Source organism: Arvicanthis niloticus, chromosome 7, assembly GCF_011762505.2.
Source record: "Arvicanthis niloticus isolate mArvNil1 chromosome 7, mArvNil1.pat.X, whole genome shotgun sequence".
NCBI classification, from domain to species: Eukaryota; Metazoa; Chordata; class Mammalia; order Rodentia; family Muridae; genus Arvicanthis; species Arvicanthis niloticus.
The window spans coordinates 8,422,894-8,441,821 of record NC_047664.1 but is presented as its reverse complement, the minus strand read 5'-3'; the positions used below and the strand labels follow the sequence as shown (position 1 = coordinate 8,441,821).

General features: G+C 38.9%; 1 protein-coding gene across 4 annotated transcripts in view; it reads right to left on the bottom strand.

The window, feature by feature from the left end:
* Positions 1 to 18,928, bottom strand: part of Myo5a (myosin VA) — a 152,932-nt gene that overhangs the window by 81,364 nt on the left and 52,640 nt on the right. For all 4 annotated transcript variants that reach the window (XM_076937882.1, XM_034509251.2, XM_076937881.1 and 1 more), the window contains exons 5-8: positions 15,726 to 15,882; positions 5,814 to 5,957; positions 1,494 to 1,575; positions 648 to 755 (exon numbers count right to left, since the gene is read on the bottom strand). In XM_076937882.1, coding sequence (XP_076793997.1) covers positions 648 to 755; positions 1,494 to 1,575; positions 5,814 to 5,957; positions 15,726 to 15,882 — 491 coding nt within the window. The remainder of the gene's footprint in view (positions 1 to 647; positions 756 to 1,493; positions 1,576 to 5,813; positions 5,958 to 15,725; positions 15,883 to 18,928) is intronic.

Here is an 18,928-nt window from a genome sequence, read left to right as displayed (position 1 = left end):
AAAAATTTAAAATTCCTTTATCAAAAACAATGAAAACAGTAGAATACATGTTTTCTGTCACCATGCCAATTTAGTTTTGCTTTTTAGCAGTTGTAAAGACCCCAAAGACAGAAGTAAAGATAACACAGCAAAGCCTGCACTGGCACAGTGCCACATGCTCTCCATCCCAGCACAGAGACTGAGGCAGAGGGACTGCAAGTCCTAGTGGGCTACATGGTTAAAACGTGGTTAAAACGTATCTCCAAACATTACCAACAAACAAAGCCAAAAAACCAAGTAATCAAGCCCCTGAACAACCAAGACCCACAGAATATGTTTATACAAAAATCCATTTCAATTTGTCTCAAACCCTAGATTTTTTTAAACATTTAGCTAAAAGTTAATCTTACCTCTCTAGATGCTGAAATATGGTTTTAAGGTGCAATTCAATGATCTTTGGTAAATTTATAAAGTTGAGCCACTACTGCCACTATCTAATCCTAGAACCGTTCTAAGAAATGCCACGCCCATTTCTCTGACCACGTTCCACACGTGTGAAATCTCCTAGCACTGTTGAGCAGTTAACACAGAGACAAACCAATACTCCAAACAAAGACTGCTTGAGTCCAAATGACCAGCACTCGTGAGTTCAAGACAGATGACATTACCCAGCAGAGTGCAGGCCTGCCTGGTGTGCGCCATCTCCTTTGCATCATCCACTCCTTCTATCATAGGGCTGCCTCCTTGCTTCGTGTAATGAAAACTATCTGCATTTCCTGCAGTGAAGGAAAGAAAAGGGTTTTAGTCTATGAGAAGGTTGGACTTCCACCCTGTAAACATGCTAAAGTAGAGGCAGTGACAGCACACTGATCATACATATGTACGTACATACATACATACATACACACATACACACACATATACATACACATGGTTTATAGTCTGCCCAGTTTACAATGACATTCTAATATAAAATTTAAGATTTTATCTTAATTGGTGAAATAAATAATGTTTTCTTCAGATTTAGTTCCAAACAAGCTACTAGGACAAGTTTCCTCTTTCATCAGAACAGTTTTCGAACATATGTAAAAGCAGAGAGGTGAGCCAGGAGGTGGTGGCACATACCTTTAATCCCAGCCCTTGGGACACAGAGGCAGCTGGATAGCTATGAGTTCCAGACCAGCCTGATCTACAGAGTCAAAGACAACCAAGGCTGCACAAAGAAATCCTGTCTCTAAATAAAATGAACAAAACAAACCACAAAATAAACGAATAGCAGAGGCTAGAACCTAAACCCACCTACTCCTTAACCAGCTTCGACAAGGCCAATCCTGTACCTGATTAGAGCCACACCCTCCTACCCGTGGAGGTTCTAAAGCTAGATGCAGACCTCCAAGAATCATTTTCTTCATAAATATTTTAGTACAAAGAAGGATTTTTTTTTGACAAGCTTGAGAACTCAAAACTTAACAGAAAAGAACACCAATACAAGAAATCTAGTATCATATTCATACCTAACCGCAGCATCTTAAATTCAGGTAACTTTGCCGAAGCACAGAGCTGATAGAAGATATGGTAGTTTCTCTCTTCTTCTGCCTTTGAAATAAGAAGAGTTTTCAATTGTGGCATTTTAATATAAAACTCAGGAGAACCTATGATAACATAAAATTTTAATATCGTATTATCTCAGTAAATCCCCACATTTTGTAAAACTGATTTAAATAATTAACCCTTATGATTTATAGTATATATGCAAGATAGGAGGATGGCTTGAGACTTGAAGCCAGACTGGGCAAAACAGTAAGACTCTGTCTCCTGAAAAATAAAAAATAAGTAATAAAGATGTACTAGTCATATTCAGTATAAATACCAGCTAGCAAGGATTTTAAGTTTTTTTAGTATTACAGTCTAAACCCATGACCTCGAATATTCTAGACAAGTATTCCCTACCACTGCACTATATCCCAAGTCCAGTTTTGACCCTTTTTGTTGACATAGTCTTATCTAAATGTTTTTTCTATCTCTGAATTCCTCTGTAGATCAGACAGCCCATAACTTGTGAGTCTCCCAATTCAGCCCCCTGAGAGGCCTGTAACACTTAGCCTGCCTTAGTAATGCTTTCTGAATTAGTGAACAGCTTGATAGATGGCCAAAATCATTAGACACCAGTGATTCTGGAGAAACTAAAGTAATAGTTTTTGGTGGGATCACCATCATTTTCTATTAATAACTTCTAGATTCATAGTAATCCTAAAACTCTATCTAAAGAGAATAATCTCTTCCTTGTCATATTTTAACGATGATCTTCTTATGACTATAATAAATCCATAAGCATACTTTCCCTATATATTTATATACTATAAACTTTGTAGTATGTAACATACATATTTTTCCTATGAATAATAATTTGATAAAATAAAAAATAATAATTTATAATCTATGGTCATTTTTTAGTATTTCCTTAGTCTTTTTCTACATATACACCTAGAATACAGTTGCAAAAATTACTAATATCAGATCAATGTATTTTTAGAATTTGCAGTATATCCATGTCAATAAAGATTAATGTTAATAAGGTTAAGGGAAGTCTTAAAACCTAAAGGCATCAATGACTATTGCAGGGACACAGGACACTGAATAAACATACCAATGATCACAAGCACAATGAGGCAAGAGATCAAGTGGTTCAGCAAACAGAAACTAGAAAAGCAGGTGGCTCTGCAGAAACACTACGGTCATCTCTGTACAGGATGGCTAATGCTCGGCCTACTTATTTTGACTGTGATTCATTTGCTATAACAAACATTCTCAATGTTCTAGACTCCTGGAGACTGGGGAGCTGGAAGACTTACTACCACACTTAAAGATAAGGATTAAGGCTTACCATTATTCTTAGGCAGTACTAGCCACTAGTCAACATACTGACCAAAGTCAATTTCCCACTTTGCTCACAATCCTACAAGTTTCTTTTTTTCAAACATTAATTTTTACCTTATATATATATAGGTGTTTTGCCTGTATGTATGTCTGTGCACCAAAAGTGTGCAGTATGTGTAGAAGCCAGGAGAAGGTGTTGAATCCCCTGGGACTAGAGTTACAGACAGTTGGTAGCCATCATATATGTATTGGGATTTGAACTCAGATCCTCTCTTAACCTCTGAGTCACATCATTAGTCTTAAGTTCCTATACATGTGAATTTCATGCATTTCTGTTTCACTCATTCTTTCTTCTCACTAATAAACATTTTTTTTTAAAAAAGTCCTATGTGAATAATACTGTTATTTGTAACTTAAATACTAGAGTAACAGTGGAGGGTGGCTATTGCCTTACTATCAATATCAAATGCTATGTTTATACATATCAAGTATTATAATTTGTTTAAGATTAAATATTTAACCAGGCACAATCCCAAAGTCAAAGCCAGGGTATCTGGACACCCCAACTCTTGACTCTTGGTATGTGCTAGACAACTTCAAAGCCACAACAGACAGGCAATAAACATTGGACCCTGCCATGTGGAATATTTGAATTGTAATGATGTGGTATCCAGCACATGGGTCACTGAAACTCTGGGTCTCCGTATGAGGTATGTAGTAGGTCACCAAGAACCACATACTGACTTTTTTTATGATAATCAACATTCCCTAGAATGCCTACAATGTATGACTATACACCAGCTAGTGCTATAAACGTGTAACATGTCTCCCTTTCCATTGGAAAGAAGCAACAATGTAAGTGTCAACAAAAATCCTATACAAACATTAAACTATGGTTTTGATGGCAGTTTACAGCCAGGTTACAAAGACTTTCTTTTAGCTCTGTGGCAGAACAGAGCAGGGCTGAAACATCAGTGTTAACAGGAAGAATGCCAGTCTGAAGAAGAGTGCTGGGAGCCCTTCCTTACTAGGTTTCTTCTAAAGGGCATGTTCACAAACAGCCCCGCCCACTGGAACTTGGGACTGATATTATGTAAACAGTCTATAATAGGTCGGGGCCACGTGGCCCAGTACCTGTTAGGTCTTTCCTCAGCTCATTAGCCCACTTCCATTCCTCGGATGTTTTCCTGTCTTAATGAGCTGTCTGTTTCTATTTCTAACCACGTCCCTTCACAATCCTTTGCTCTAGGGTACAAGAGCCTAGAATTGGGTGCCTTGAAACTCAGATCTGGGGCTAGATACTCCTAAGCACACTTTCCTTTCACTGTCTGACCTCCATGCCTAGCTTAAAAGGCCTGGCTTTCCTCCATCTCCCCTCTTCCTGGTGGTTGCTGGGATTTTGAGCTTTCCTCTATTGTTGCTTTACTTTCAAACTTTAATAAAACCTAAGTATGCTCAAGCCTCTGAGTCCATTTTTCAACTATTTTAATAAGACTAAGATAGAACTCCCCCCCTTATAATTTCCCTGATAATATTACTATCCTACCCAAATAATGTCATATCCTAAGAATCAAAAAGAAAGAAAGAGGACAGGTATACTTTGTTTTTCTTGAGCTGAGCTCAAATTGTAACTCTTTGAAGACATAGATAAATGTTTTCTTTATCAGTTGGAAAATACAGAGACAAGACTAAATAGCACCTCTTTTTAACTAGCATTTTCAACAAGCATCTTGTAAGGAAAATTCAAAACCACTATACCAGACTCAGAAAGACAAATACTGTATTCTTTCTGTTATACGGAGAACCTAGATTTAAATATAAATAAATGCATAACACATGCACATATATAAAACGACATGAATACACAACATGAAAGTAGTATAGAGACTATGAGGAATGATGCTGATGCCTAAAGTAGGGGATGGTAGAGAACAAGAGGTCATGGAGTAGAGAAGACACAACATGTTTTCTTTCACATGCATAATTTAGCTTTCAGATATAGATAGCTATGCATACACATATGTATATGAATAAAAGCAGACCAACAAGAGAAAAGAAGAACAGCAGGGAGTAGAGGAGTGGTATGGAGCTAGGAACAATTACATATATGTGCAAGGATATCATAATGAAATCCATTATTTTGGACAGTAACTGTAAAGTTATCAAAATATGAAACATTAAACCTAAATCTGTGTCCACTCTCAAGGACTATTGGGTTAAAGAGGCTGTCCCTACTTCTGACGCAGCACTTTACATTTTACATGTTTCTATCCAAGTGTGTTTTAAGTAATGCCATGAGCATATGCTCAAGAGTACTATGAAAGAAAGTATATCATACTAACAAGCAAGGGCTCTATAGTTGTTTAGTATGGCTTTGTCCTTGGGCATAAAATGACCATCATCTTGGAGAAGAGATTATGTTGGCTCTCATAGCCATGGACACTAATTGAGCAGAGGCCTAAAGAAGTAGCTGTGTGTAAAGTAAAGGTGATGGAGCTGACATATACCCTAGTAGAAAGAGGGAAATTGGGGTCACAGAAGTGTCAGATGAGGCTGCAGCCATTACTTTCTGCTCTGTCCTCCTCCAGTGCAAATGATCTTGGGAGATGCTAGGAAATAAAAACAAAACCAACTAACTAGCCAAACAAACAAACAAAACCCCCCAAAACTGGAAGGTTAACTGAAAGGGGGCTCTATGATGCAGCTTCCATGAGGTTGTCGTCCATTATAGATGGAAATTCATGGTGCTAGAGCTGCCTTGGGGTTAACCATCTATGTAAATAAGCCTAATAAAGTCATTGGTTAGTCAAATTGGACTCCCATAAAATAGCCTTTAATCTGTCCCTGTGCTCTCTTTTGGGTATTTGTTCCTATCTCACCAAGAAAACTTTACATGACAGTACTTATAAAGTATCCGAAAACACACAAATATTTGGATGTGTACACATCCAGCTTACCTGGAACACCACTCTGGATTTCTCTAAAAGGTAAGTTCTCATATTGGCACCGATGATTCGATATCTCTTGTCAAAACCAATTTCAATGTATTTTCCAAACCGGCTGCTATTATCATTCCTGGTTGTTTTGGCATTTCCAATTGACTAAGAAACAAGAGAAAAAACAGGATCTAAGAAGGGCGATGCATGGCATTTACAAAGCTTACTCAGAGACAGAAGGAATAGAATCTAACTCTTCCATTTTTAGTGATCCTTTTAAGATGAGAACCAATTTTGCCTCTGTAAGGAGCACAAGTGTCTGCTTTGCCTCAGCTGCACAGGCAGATACCAATAGTCTTTCTTCGTCTTGTTATTCTCACAGAAATGCATTTCAGAAGCAGAAGGACTGATGGACATAGCAGTGGTGAAATTTCCATACACCGTCTGGGGCATACAAACATTCATGTCCACAGAAAGAGAGTTATAGGGCTGGAGCTGCCAGAACAAAGCCTTGTCCTTAGCCACCAAAAACTCAGAAGACTGCCTTATGTAAGTGACATCATTAAGACAAAGAAAAAATTTCCTGGAAATGCTAGTTTGGTATAAAAGGTCTCTTTAGAAACTAGCCAGTTCGATCATTCTATCCCATAGCTACAAAGGACAAATGATAATGCTTATAAGCAGAGTATTAGTATTATCCATTCTACTAATTGATTACATTTTGAGTCAGCATCTCACATACCCCAGGCTAGCCATGAGTTCCTTATATAGCTAAGGATGTCTTTAAACTTATATCCTCTTGCTTCTACTTCCCAAATGCAGAAGGTATAGGCATGTGTCACCATGCCTGGCTTTATGCACTTTAAAAGCCATTTTCTGAAACCAGAAGTAAAAACGTGTCTCTTGTATATACTGTGAATGTGTGTATGTGTACGAGCACATGCATGCAGTTGCACTGTACATGTGTGTGCATGTGTATATGATGCCCAGAGGTTAATGTCAGTTGTCTTCCTTGATCATTCTTCACTTTATTTACTGAGGCAGGATTTCTCACTGAACCCAAAGCTTACTGACAACTCGGCTTATCTCAATACCCATCTTGCCCTTGGAGTCCTGTCTCTACCACCTAAGCACTAGGATTTTAGGCAGGCCACCAAACACAGCTATTTTTGTTTATGTTTTTATAGTTTCTCAGTCTCTCTCTCTCTCTCTCTCTCTCTCTCTCTCTCTCTCTCTCTCTCTCTCTCTCTCTCTCTCTCTCTCTCTCTCCTGAGACAAGGTATATGGCTATCCTAGAACTTATAGAGACCAGGCTGTCCTCAAACCCAGAGATCTGCCTGCCTCTGTCTCTCAATTTAATCTCTGGGCTAGGATTAAAGGCATGTACCACTACTGCCTGGCTAAAACCAGCTTTTTAATGGAGGTGTTTAAGACCTAAAGACTGGTTTGAATGCTTACAGGGATCTATCTACTTTATCTATCAAGCCATCCCTCCAGAACCCAATTGGTTTTTGTTGTTGTTGTTGTTTTGAGTTGTTTGCTTGTTTGCTTTAAAGACAGGGTCTCATGTAGTTCAGGTTCATCCTGAACTTGCTATGCAGCTGAGGATAACCTTGAACTCCGGATCCTCCTGCCCTTACCTATAGAGTGCTAGGATTACAGGTATGTGCACAAGGCTTTGCTCATGTTAGGCAGGCACTCTTCCAAATGAGTAACATCTACAACCCAACATTGATTTTAATGGTTTCATCTAACTTGTAAATATCTTCAACCAAATACTGAGAATTTAAATTTTACTAAATATTGTTCATAACCTTAAATTTTTGATGGCGTATGTCTGCTTTTTAACTTAGTGACATGCTTCTGTAACTCTTTTAAGTCAAAATAAAAACATAGTGCAGTTAGAACAAGCATTCACATAATGCATATATTAAACACTGAATAACTTTATTCCATATAAGATTAACATTTGTCCCTTGTACAAAGTCTTTTAGGATTAGTATATGAAAACCACAGCAAACAGAGTGATGTGAAAATGGTATAGAATGTTAAAAGAGAGCAAGTTTCAGGGATTAAAAACAATAGGACCCTAGCTAGCCAGAGGAGTCAGCATACTTACCTGATCTTCTCATCAAAGACAATGAGTTAGTATTTTAAAAGGAATACAGTGTCATAATTTGTGTTGGTCATGATGATACCATTAGAATTTGCATTATTACTTTTAAAGTGTTTTAGAAAAGGAATAAAAATGATTGAAAACTATCTTTCTAGCAAAATATAGTGACTTAAAAAAGCTTAGGATACTTTAACTAGACAGACACTTAGAAATTATAAACTCATGTGAGTTTGTGTGTGTATTGGTTGTGTTTTAATACCCAAAGGCCTTGCTGTATAAGCAAACTCAGAAGATAAACCTTTCATTCAATGACAAGATCCTTGGATAACTGATTGGCCAAAGATCCTACTGCAATAGTAGTTGGTGAAGATGTTGCCTTTAGGAGTTCTTGGATGTACTGTTCACTTATGAGACAATTGTGGAAACTGTCTTAAGAGCCCATTGTATGAACAAGGGTTTGAAAATGGAATTGATCACTGGTGCTGCTGCCATTGCTGAAATTCAATTTGCAGATTACGCTTTTCCTGCCTTTTGGTCAGATTGGAGCTGTCAAGAGTCACTATTGCTCTGGAGTCTTTTCAACTGTGGGAGCGTCACCATCAGGCCCACAGGACTCGCTCTCATTCTCAGAGTCCTGAAGTCTGTTTTGCCAATTACTCAGGGTGATTATACCCTGAAGCCTTTTCTTCTTTCTCTCTTTCTCTCTCTTTCTCTCTCTCTCTGTCTCTGTCTCTCTCTCTCTCTCTCTCTCTCTCTTTTTTTTTTTTTTTTTTGGTTTTTCGAGACAGGGTTTCTCTGTGTAGTCCTGGCTGTCCTGGAACTCACTCTGTAGGCCAGGCTAGCCTCAAACTCAGAAATCCGCCTGCCTCTGCCTCCCAAGTGCTGGGATTAAAGGCGTGTGCCACCACTGCTTGACCAAAATAACTGTAATTTTTTTTTTAAGATTTATTTTTTTTAGATTTATTTATTCTATATATGTGAGTACACTGTTGCTGTCTTCAGACACACCAGAAGAGGGAGTCAGAACCCATTACAGATGGTCGTGAACCACCATGTAGTTGCTGGGAATCGAACTGAGGACCTCTGGAAGAGCAAGCAGTCAGTGCTCTTAACCACTGAGCCATTTTTCCAGCCTCCCAGAAGCCTTTTCTAAGATGAGACACTTCTATTGTTGTAGATAGAGAAAAAAAAAATCCACGTACATTTCGAGCCTCCATAGTATTTTATAGGACAGTAGTGTAACAGGTTCCCATAGTACTGTACAAGATCCCTCTACTGCAGGCTGAAGTCATCCAGGAAGGCAGTGATATAACTCTGGTTGTCTGGTGCACACAAGTTCATCAGATTTGAGAGGCGGCTTCCATGGCATGAGAAAAACTTGGTGTGATTTGTGAAGTTGTTGATTTGTGGACTAAAGTGCCTCGGAACATATGTTTGTGTTTAAAACAGGGTGCTGGAGCTGGAGAGAAGGCTCACTGGTTAAGAAGATTAGCTCCTCTTGCAGAGGACCTGGATTCAATTCCCAGCACCTACATGGTGGCTCACAACCATCTACAACTCTAGTTCCAAGGGATCAGATGCTGTCTTCTGGACTTTACTGGCAATTCATGAACATGGTACACATACATATATGTAAAATAAAAAATAAATAAATCTTAAAACATTTGAGGAGCAAACTAGAATATCCACTGATTAGCCACAAGGCTCTTTTAATGGGTGCTTCACATCCAAGACAGCGCCACAGACCAGGAATAAGGCTTTTGAAACCTAGGAGCTCCCGTTTCCAGAGTGTGTGACTATGACACTCTAGTTCCTCATGTGTTTTAGCCATTTTACATCCCAGACAAATGAAGTACTGTAATGCCCTCAGAAGATAATCAACTACTAATCAACTACTGATCACAGAAAACACCAGGATACTTGCGACTTGACATAGAAAAATTTTAATTCTTTTTTATTGCTTCAGACTTATCTCCTCTTCATATTATAGCTTTTTGGAATGAACTATCATGTACTGGCTGGAGAGTTGCAAAGCACTTATTATATTTGTAAAGGTGAATTGATTTCCATTGGGTGTTTTAGAGTAACTTTCTCAAGTGTTCAACAAGTGGTAATTTTATGAACTGTTTAATGACTATAATTATTGGGTATGGTTGTTGTACTTTTAAGAAGCAGTCACATTGCAAAAAAAAAAATTCTAAAATGTCCTTTTATAAGCAGACTGAATCCAATCAGTGGATGCCCTTATGTTTATGGGTGTGATGTCACCCACTGAAGCATGGGCAATCTACCAGCCATCCAACACCCCGAAAGGAAACTGAGTCTTCATTCCTCAGCAGCCATCAACTACCAAGAGCTCTTCAAGCAGGGGTGGGGCGTCATGAATTCCTAACCATCCTTGCTGGGATTTTGATTTACTTGAACTCATGCTGTCTCACTTGGCAATCCATCTGCTGAGAGTTCGTGAGCACAGCACCCTGCTGTGTCCAGAAGATACTGGTTTATAGCAGTCTTCTCCTCTTTCTCTGGCTCTTACACGCTTTCTGCACCCTCTTGTGTGATGTTCCTGAGCATTGGGGGAGGAGTGTAAATACAGACTCCCACTCCAGCCATTTATTCTCTGTAGTCTGATCAATTGTGACTCAGCTCACCCTTCTTGACATACAGAAAACTTACCGTTTCATATATTTTCTTGATGTTTTATTTTAAAAATGAGATTAATAATAAATACAGAATTTTCAGTGGAAAAGATACATTCTGTCAAAAAGTAGACACAAGATTGGCTGCAGTAAAAGCAGGAGCATCTATGATATCACTGAGTGCTGACCAGGCCCTGCCCTATGTAATTTCCTTTTTGTGTCTAACTGAGGCAGTTAGGGAAAAGTGGTCCACAATTTCTACTCTTAAACCTGTATCTACTGTCCAATTCTCATACTACACTGGCAACTTGCTAAAACAACACTACATACTGTGAGAAACGGCAGGGTAGGGCTAAAGCAGACCTTTTGGTCAGTCAGTAAAACATTTAAGCATAAAACAACAAATGGTTGATGAAGCAACTGAAATCAGTTTGAAACTGAGTAAGCTGTTTCTCTGAGAAGCATTAGAGTTGCCAGAGGGATGCGTAAGCTTATAAAAGTAAAAAGGGGGACACTGGATGGCAGGTACATATGGCAGGAGTAGGAAGCTGAGGGCAGTACAGGTATGTGTTGGGGAAGCAGTGACTCAACCTAAGCTAATTATGCATGAAAATGCCATAAGGAGGCTTGTCGTGTTGTATGCTAACTAATAAATATTTTTTTAAAACAAAATTAAAACATTGGGGGCTGGAAAGATGGCTTAGCGGTTAAGAACACTGGTTGCTCTTTCAGAGAAAACAGGTTTGATTCCCAGTACCCACATGGTAGCAGACAACTGTTTCTAACTCCAGTCCCAGAGGCCATGATGACCTCTCGATCCTGTAGGCACCAGGCAAGCATGCGGTCCACATACATACATTCAGGCAAAACACTATATACATAAAATAAAAATTTTAAAGAATAGATATGATTATAAGCCTTAGACTTGATTTGGAAAGATTTATCTTTGTTGCTGGGCAGTGGTGGCGCACGCCTTTAATCCCAGCACTTGGGAGGCAGAGGCAGGCGGATTTCTGAGTTCGAGGCCAGCCTGGTCTACAGAGTGAGCTGCGGGACAGCCAGGGCTACACAGAGAAACCCTATCTCGAAAAACAAAAAACAAACAAACAAACAAACAAACAAAAAGGTTTATCATTGTCCACATCTTCTAGTTGTTTCTTCTGTCTTGTAAGTACCGTACCCACAAGACTATAATGTTATTTTCATTTCAATCTGCAAGAAATTGCTACACTGAAGGAAAGGTTATTGATGTGATTCAGTTGAACCATCCCTGCTTCTCTGGGATCAAGTAAACTTGATCATGATGGATAATCTCTTTGATGTGTTCTTGAATTCAGTTTACAAGTGTCTTATTGAGAATTTTTACAACCATGTTCATCAGAGATTCTAGACTATAATTTACTTTTTTGTTGAGTCTGTCTAATTTTGGTATGATAATAGAAAGAATTTAGAAATTGTATTTATTTTTTATACATTAAATAATTTGAAGAGTATTGGTGTTGTTTCTTCTCTGAAGGTCTGGTAGAATTTTGTCCTGAATCCATCTAGGTCTGAGCTTTTTTTATTTGGGAGGTTTTGTGTCTATCTCATTAGATGTTTTTGGTCTATTTAAATTATTAATTTCATCTTGATTTAGTTTTTGTAGATCACACATATCTAGAAATTCATTCATTTCTTTTAAAAATTTCTAGTTTTATGAAATATAACAATTTTTAGGACATCCTTATGATTCTCTGAATTTCTTCAATGCCTCTTGTAATGTCTCCCTTTTACTCCTAATTTTATTAATTTGGATTTGTACTCTCTTTTATTTGGATAAGGGTCTCTTACTCTTTTTCCAGAAAGAAATCATTTATTTGATCTTTTTATATTATTTTTCTTCATTTCTATTTCATTCATTTCAGTCCTGAGTTTTATTATCTCTTCCCGTTTCCTTTCTTGGGAGTTGTCTGTTCTTGTTTTTTCAAGGCTTCCAAGTGTGTTCTTATATGAATTTGAGGTCTCCCATGTTATTGATGCAGGCACTAAGTGATGTAATCTTCCCCTTGTTGTATTTCACATGTTGTGTTTTCATCTTCATTCGACTCTAGGAATTTCTAAAGTGTTCTTATTGATTTCTGCCTTAACCCCATTATCACTCTTAAGTTTGGTGTTTAGTTTCCATGAGTTTGTCACTTTGTGTTGTTTCTATGATGTTGATATCCAGATTAATTCCATTACGATCAGATACAATGCAGTATGTTATTTTAATTTTTTATATTGGTTTTGATTTGCTTTGTCCTAATATGTGATTAATTTTGGAGAAAGTTCCATGTAAATGTTCATGTGGAATTTTCAGTAGATATTTATTAGGTCCATTCGGTTTATAACATCAGTTTAGCTCAAATTTCTCTGTTTAGTTTTTTGTTTGTTTGTTTGTTTGTGATGACCTGTATATTGGTGAGAGTATAAATCACTCACTAGTATCACTGTGTGGTAGTCAATCTGTGGTTTTATATTGAACAGTGTTTCTTTTATGAAATTGGGTACTTCTGTGTTTGCTGCACATACGTTTATAATTTTATTTTGAGACAGGATGTTGCTACGTAGCCCTGGCTAGTTTGTAACTCACTGTGTAGCCCTGGCTGACCTCCAACTCATGGTGATGCTTTTGCCTTGGGCTCCTGAGAGCTGAAATTATAGATATGAGCCCCCCAAATTATCTGTCTGTCTGTTTGTTTGCATGGCTGTTTTTGAGACAAGGTCTTTTGTAGTCTAGGCTGGCCTCGTGTAGCCAAGAAACACCCTGAACTCCTGATTGTCTCACCTCTACAACCTAAATGTTGGAATTAGAGGTGTGCACCCCTACTTCTCCCTCCCATATTTTATTTCAATCCTTTAAATTGAAACAACCTGTTTGTAGTTGATGAAAAAAATTCTGTAGTTAAAAAAATTCATTTATTTTTATTTTATGCGTACATGCAACTCATATGTGTCTGGTGCCAGAGAACAGAAGACAGTGTTATATCCCTTGGAACTGGAATTACAGGTGCTTGAGAACTACCATGTCAGTGCTGGGACTCAAACCCAGGCACTCTGCAAGAGCGCTAACCACTCTTATTGCCCCTGCCTCAGTCTGCAAGTGCTGTGATCACAGTCATGAGCACTGGCAAGAGCAACAAGTATTCCTAATTGCTGAGCTACCTCTCCAGCCCTGAAAATTCTCTACTTTTTGTAGTTTGGAAACTGAACCCAGGAAGTTATAGTCAAGCCCGTTACTACATCCCCCAACATTCCTCTCTTAATGAAAATCTTCTTGATCTAAATGCAGATAAACAGTAGTACAGAAAGAGGACCTTTATCCCTTTTTGTTCATCTCAACAAACAAGGTAAATTCCTCTTAACTGCTTTTCACTAAAGAGTAACTGTGCCTGTTTTAAATTTTAATGTCATTCCTACAAAACTAAATTAACAAAACTAAAAATTGTAGTGCAGACAAGAAAACAATGTAGCTTTTTTTTTTTTTAAGTTAGAAAATAGCTCCTGGCATATTCCAGAAGGGCCACTGAGACTTATTCTCATGAAAACCCGAATTCCAGTTTTGTATGATCTAGCCTAGAAGACATGAGATTTCTTAAAGCTATAGCAATCAAGATTTCAGGATATTCTAATATAAGGAACTAGAATGCATTAGGGCTCTATCAGATACTAGGAATCTGTTGTCATGGGGAATAAAATGAATAAAAGTCTAAACTTAGCCTTGCTGTTTGTAAACTCAAATTAAAAACTAGCTCCACAAAATGTATGACTTCAATATTAACATCAGTAACATCTACTACTATATAAAGAGATAAATCCTTGCAAAATCTCAATTTTACATTTTACTACTTTCCTTTGACACAACCATCTGCTCTTCCCTGCCCATGCTATATCAGAAACCTCTTTCTCCTTCTTTCTGCAGCACACCTAGCCTCTTTGCCTCCTCAGAGTATCTTGTCTAGGCCATGCAGGAATGAAAGTTCTGTGGCTCTAAAGGATAGCCATGTAGACATATGTCACAGCATTGTTTTAGAGATGTTACACACAGCACTGCAAACCAGACACAATTACCTCTGGGCAGATTACTGCAAAAGCCACTTGTACCAAGGTGCATCAGGTCAATTTTAGCTCCATCTGTGTTTGGGTAATAAAGAAAACTTGGCAAAGGAAAAAGATAGGGATAAAATCATACCCATTTAAATTTTTAACAAGAAATGTTTGTTTCTACATGTTCTTATTTCTATTTAATAAAATCTATTTTTCTCATTTTCTTACAAAACTAACTTTCCTGAAGTACCATTATTAACAAACAATACTCTTCCAGCTAGAAACCTTCAGACATCAAATTGTCATACATCCAATCCCCATGCCTTGGCACAGGCATTTCTACTTTGTATACGAACCTGGCTTTGGTTTGGTTTTCTGAGGCAGGGTCTCACTTTGCTGCCCAGGGCAGGCCTGCCTCAAGCTCATGGTGCTCTTCCTGCCTTAAGCCTCCACATTGCTGGGATAACAGGCATGAGCCATCACACCCAGATGTATCTGACTTTTGAAGGCATCTTATCCTTTCATAGTATTTCCTTTCCCAAGAATTTGTAATTTTGAATTTCTTTACTAGACTATACTTTGCTGTATATTTATTTTTTAAAGAGTAAAAATTCTTATGAGATTAGGGTTTTATATATAACTTGGACTTTGGCAAAAAATTAAAATTTGTAGCTAAAGAAGTTGAACTAAGCATAGAAAAATGTATTGTGGCTAAGAGTAATAGAACTCATTCATGCTTGAGTGAGAGCAATCCTGTTTTGGAAGGCGTATAAACAGGAACCTGGGACTGGGAGGAAATGAGTAACTGTACCCCTGGATAAAGAATAGTCAGCGTGAAGAACTGCTGCCTGGTGTTACAGGCAGAATTCTCTCTCAAAGTTAAAAAGCAGAATAAAGGCATAAAGCAGACTCTTCTACAGGAGGCTTTACTTGAAATAACTCACCTTACGGAACTTTCAGCTTTCCTAGATCTCTTATTAAGAGACAGAAAAGTATTTCCTTAACTTTAGTGGCTGGAAACCCTAGACTTTCCGACAGGTACTATATCAGTCAAGTGTTTAGCCTGTTTCTTAATTAGAGACTATAAAAAAGGTCTAAAATGTTCTGTCTTACCTCCATGATGGGGTTGGAGGCCAAGACCTTTTCTTCAACATTGGCCTCACTGGCAGAGCCACTTACGGTTGCAAAGTACCGCATGGCATATTTAGCTGAGACCGTCTTCCCTGCACCTGACTCTCCACTTACAATGATGGACTGATTTCGTTCATCCCTGTAAAAAAAAAAAATCAAAGAGACTGTCAGTGCGTCCACTTCTGGACATGATCACTTTTGCACATTTTTCCCTAATGAGGCAGAGTGTTGAAGCAAAGCAGAAGAATGACTACTTATAAACTGGACAGAAAGAAAAGACATACCATTAACTTAGAATCGTGTAACTAAGGACAACAATATTCTGAATATTCTGTGTGCATCTCAAACACAGTATTTTATTCACTTGCATTAGTATTGTATAATACTGTTGCCAGCTACCACAGAAGAAAAGGGGAATATTCTTTGGCTCCACAGCAAAAGAATTTAGGAAAAAATGTGCTTAATTAAAATTTTATAAAATCATTTGAAATATTTCAAATTGTCCATCTCTTAATGATCTATGAAGTGGCATCTCCCATAAGCTACTGTTTGATGTTGGCTAATTTCACTTAAAAAATGTTATTCCACAACTGAAACTTTTTTTCTCCTCCTCTTCCTCCTCCTACCCTCTCCTGCCTCCTCCTTCTTTTTTTTTTTTGTTTTTTGTTTTTTGTTTTTTTTTGTTGTTGTTGTTGTTTTGTTTTGTTTTTTGAGACAGGGCTTCTCTATGTATTCCTAGCTGTCCTGATCCACCAACTTCTTCTTCCAGAGTGCTGGGATTAAAGGCCTACAACAGAATCAGGTGGGGAAGGATGGAGGGAGAGAGTGGTGGGAGAGACAGCTGGAGGTGGGGGTGGGGGTGGGGGGTGGGGTGGGTGGATTTCGGGGTGAGGTAAAGACCTAGTGTAGTGGAAATGCCCAGAAACTTATGAGGGTGACCCTAGGGAAAACGCCTAGTAACAGGGGATAGGGCGTCTGAACCAGCTATCTTCTGTAACCAGGCAAGACTTCCAGTGGTGTGATTAGGATACCAAACCTTCAACCTATAATATATCCTGCCTGTAGGTGGAAGGCGGGAACTGAGTGGGAGAGGGGATGAGGAGGAGACTGGGGGTGGTTAGGACCAGGTATAGAGGGAGGGACAGGAGGGATTGGCCAAATGGCCGTGAAAATGAATAGAAACCTGCAACAGAGATGGGGAGGTAAGGGCATCACCAGGAAGAGACAGAGACCTGGGATAAGGCGCCCAAGACTCAATGAGAGTGTCAGCTATGACTCACAACATTGGGGATATGGAACCTGAAGAGGCCAACTCTTGTAGCTGGTTAGAAACCCTGGTGGAGCTATAGGGATACAAACCTACCCACAAAACTTTCAACCCAAAATTTATCCTGTATACAAGTAATGCAGTCACAGGGGAGGGAGCAGAGATTGAGGGAACAGCCAACCAATAACTAGCCCAACTTGAGACTCATCCCATGAGCAAGCACCAATTCCCTGACACTATTAATGATACTCTGTTATGCTTGCAGACAGGAGTCTACCATGGCTGCCCTCTGAAAGGATGCTGACTCAGACAGATGCAGACACCCACAGCCAAGTAGAGGATGGAGCTTGGGGACTCTTATGAAAGAACAGGAGGAAGGACTTAGGCCTCTAATGGGATAGGAACCCCATAGGAAGACCAACAGAGTCAACTAACCTGGACCCTTGGTGCTTTCAGAGTGAACCACCAACCAAAGAACATATACAGGGTAGACCTAGGCCTACTGACACATGTGTAACAGATGTGCAGCTTGGTCTTCACGTGGGTCCCAAACAACTGGAACAGCAGCTATTCCAAAAGCTGTTGCCTATATGTGGGATATCTTCTTCTAGCTGGACTGTCTTGTCTGGCCTCAGTGGGAGAAGATGCACCTAGCCTTGCAGAGACTTGATATGCCAGGGAAGGGAGGTGATACCGGTGAGGCCCTCATCCTCTCAGAGGAGAAGGGAAGGGGAGATGAGGGAAGGATTGTGGGACAGGTGACCAGGAGGGGACAGTAAGAGGGATGTAAAGTGAGTAAGTAAAATAAATAAGTAAGAGAGAGAGAGAGAGAGAGAGAGAGAAAACAAGCTGTTTGTCAGTATTCATCTCCCCTTGTTTCCTGACCTGCTGATGCAAAGTGACTGACTGCCTGTAGTTTCTTCTACTGTGACTCCCTGCCATGCAGGTCTATACTTTAAACTATGAGCCAGACTAATCTCTTCCTGCCTTAAGCTGCTTTTGTCATGTACCTTGTTATAGCAGTGATACAAGTAACTGGTGCAGGGAGGAAAAATTTAGTTTATATTACAGTTCATGTTCACTTGGGTCTCTTGTTTCTGGAGCATGCTGAATCCTAACAAGGAACAGAGAGTAAAGGCAAAGCTGCTCACCTCGTAGCAGCCAGGAAGCAGACAAAGGTGAGACCCTTGACGTATTCTCAGCAGCTGCTTTCCTCTGCCAGGCTGCACTTCCTAATAGCTTATTCAGCTTGGACATCATCAGTGGATTAAGTTCTTGGAGAAGTTAGTGCACCTATTTTGTCTCTAAATAACACTACCCAGTCTTCTGCATATAAACCTTTGGAGCCATTTTATATTCAAATTATACCACAGGGCATACACACATAAGGTACCAAACCTGACTTAGGATATACTGACTGGGAGTCACAAAGCATCTGTATAATTAGCCTTATAAGGTAGCATGCATTACACCACGCCTGTTATATAAGCAGGATACTAGGCACCACATGGTAGCTGAGTCACAATTGTTAACAGCAGAGATTTCACCATCCATAAGAGTCATTTTCCACTTAGCCAACGAACCTCAGGATACTAGAGCATTCAGAAACCACATAACTAAATGAAAGAAGGGATGGCTAAGAAAGGTCTGGTAATAAATAAAGTCAGAAGTAATAAAACCAGATGACACACCTAAATGGCAGGAAGGAGACTGCAGAAATGATGCTTCACAATGATGAAGGGAAAGGCTTGAATCAGATTCTACTTAATATTTTTCAATATGTTTCTGTACTTATTAGCCAATATAATTTAACAACTAGAAGAATAGGGACAGACACTCTTTTCCTCTTTGTAGAAAACAACAGAAGAGTTTGTTTTAAGGTTGGTGACTAGTATGCCAAGACAGTGGGTTGTTACAG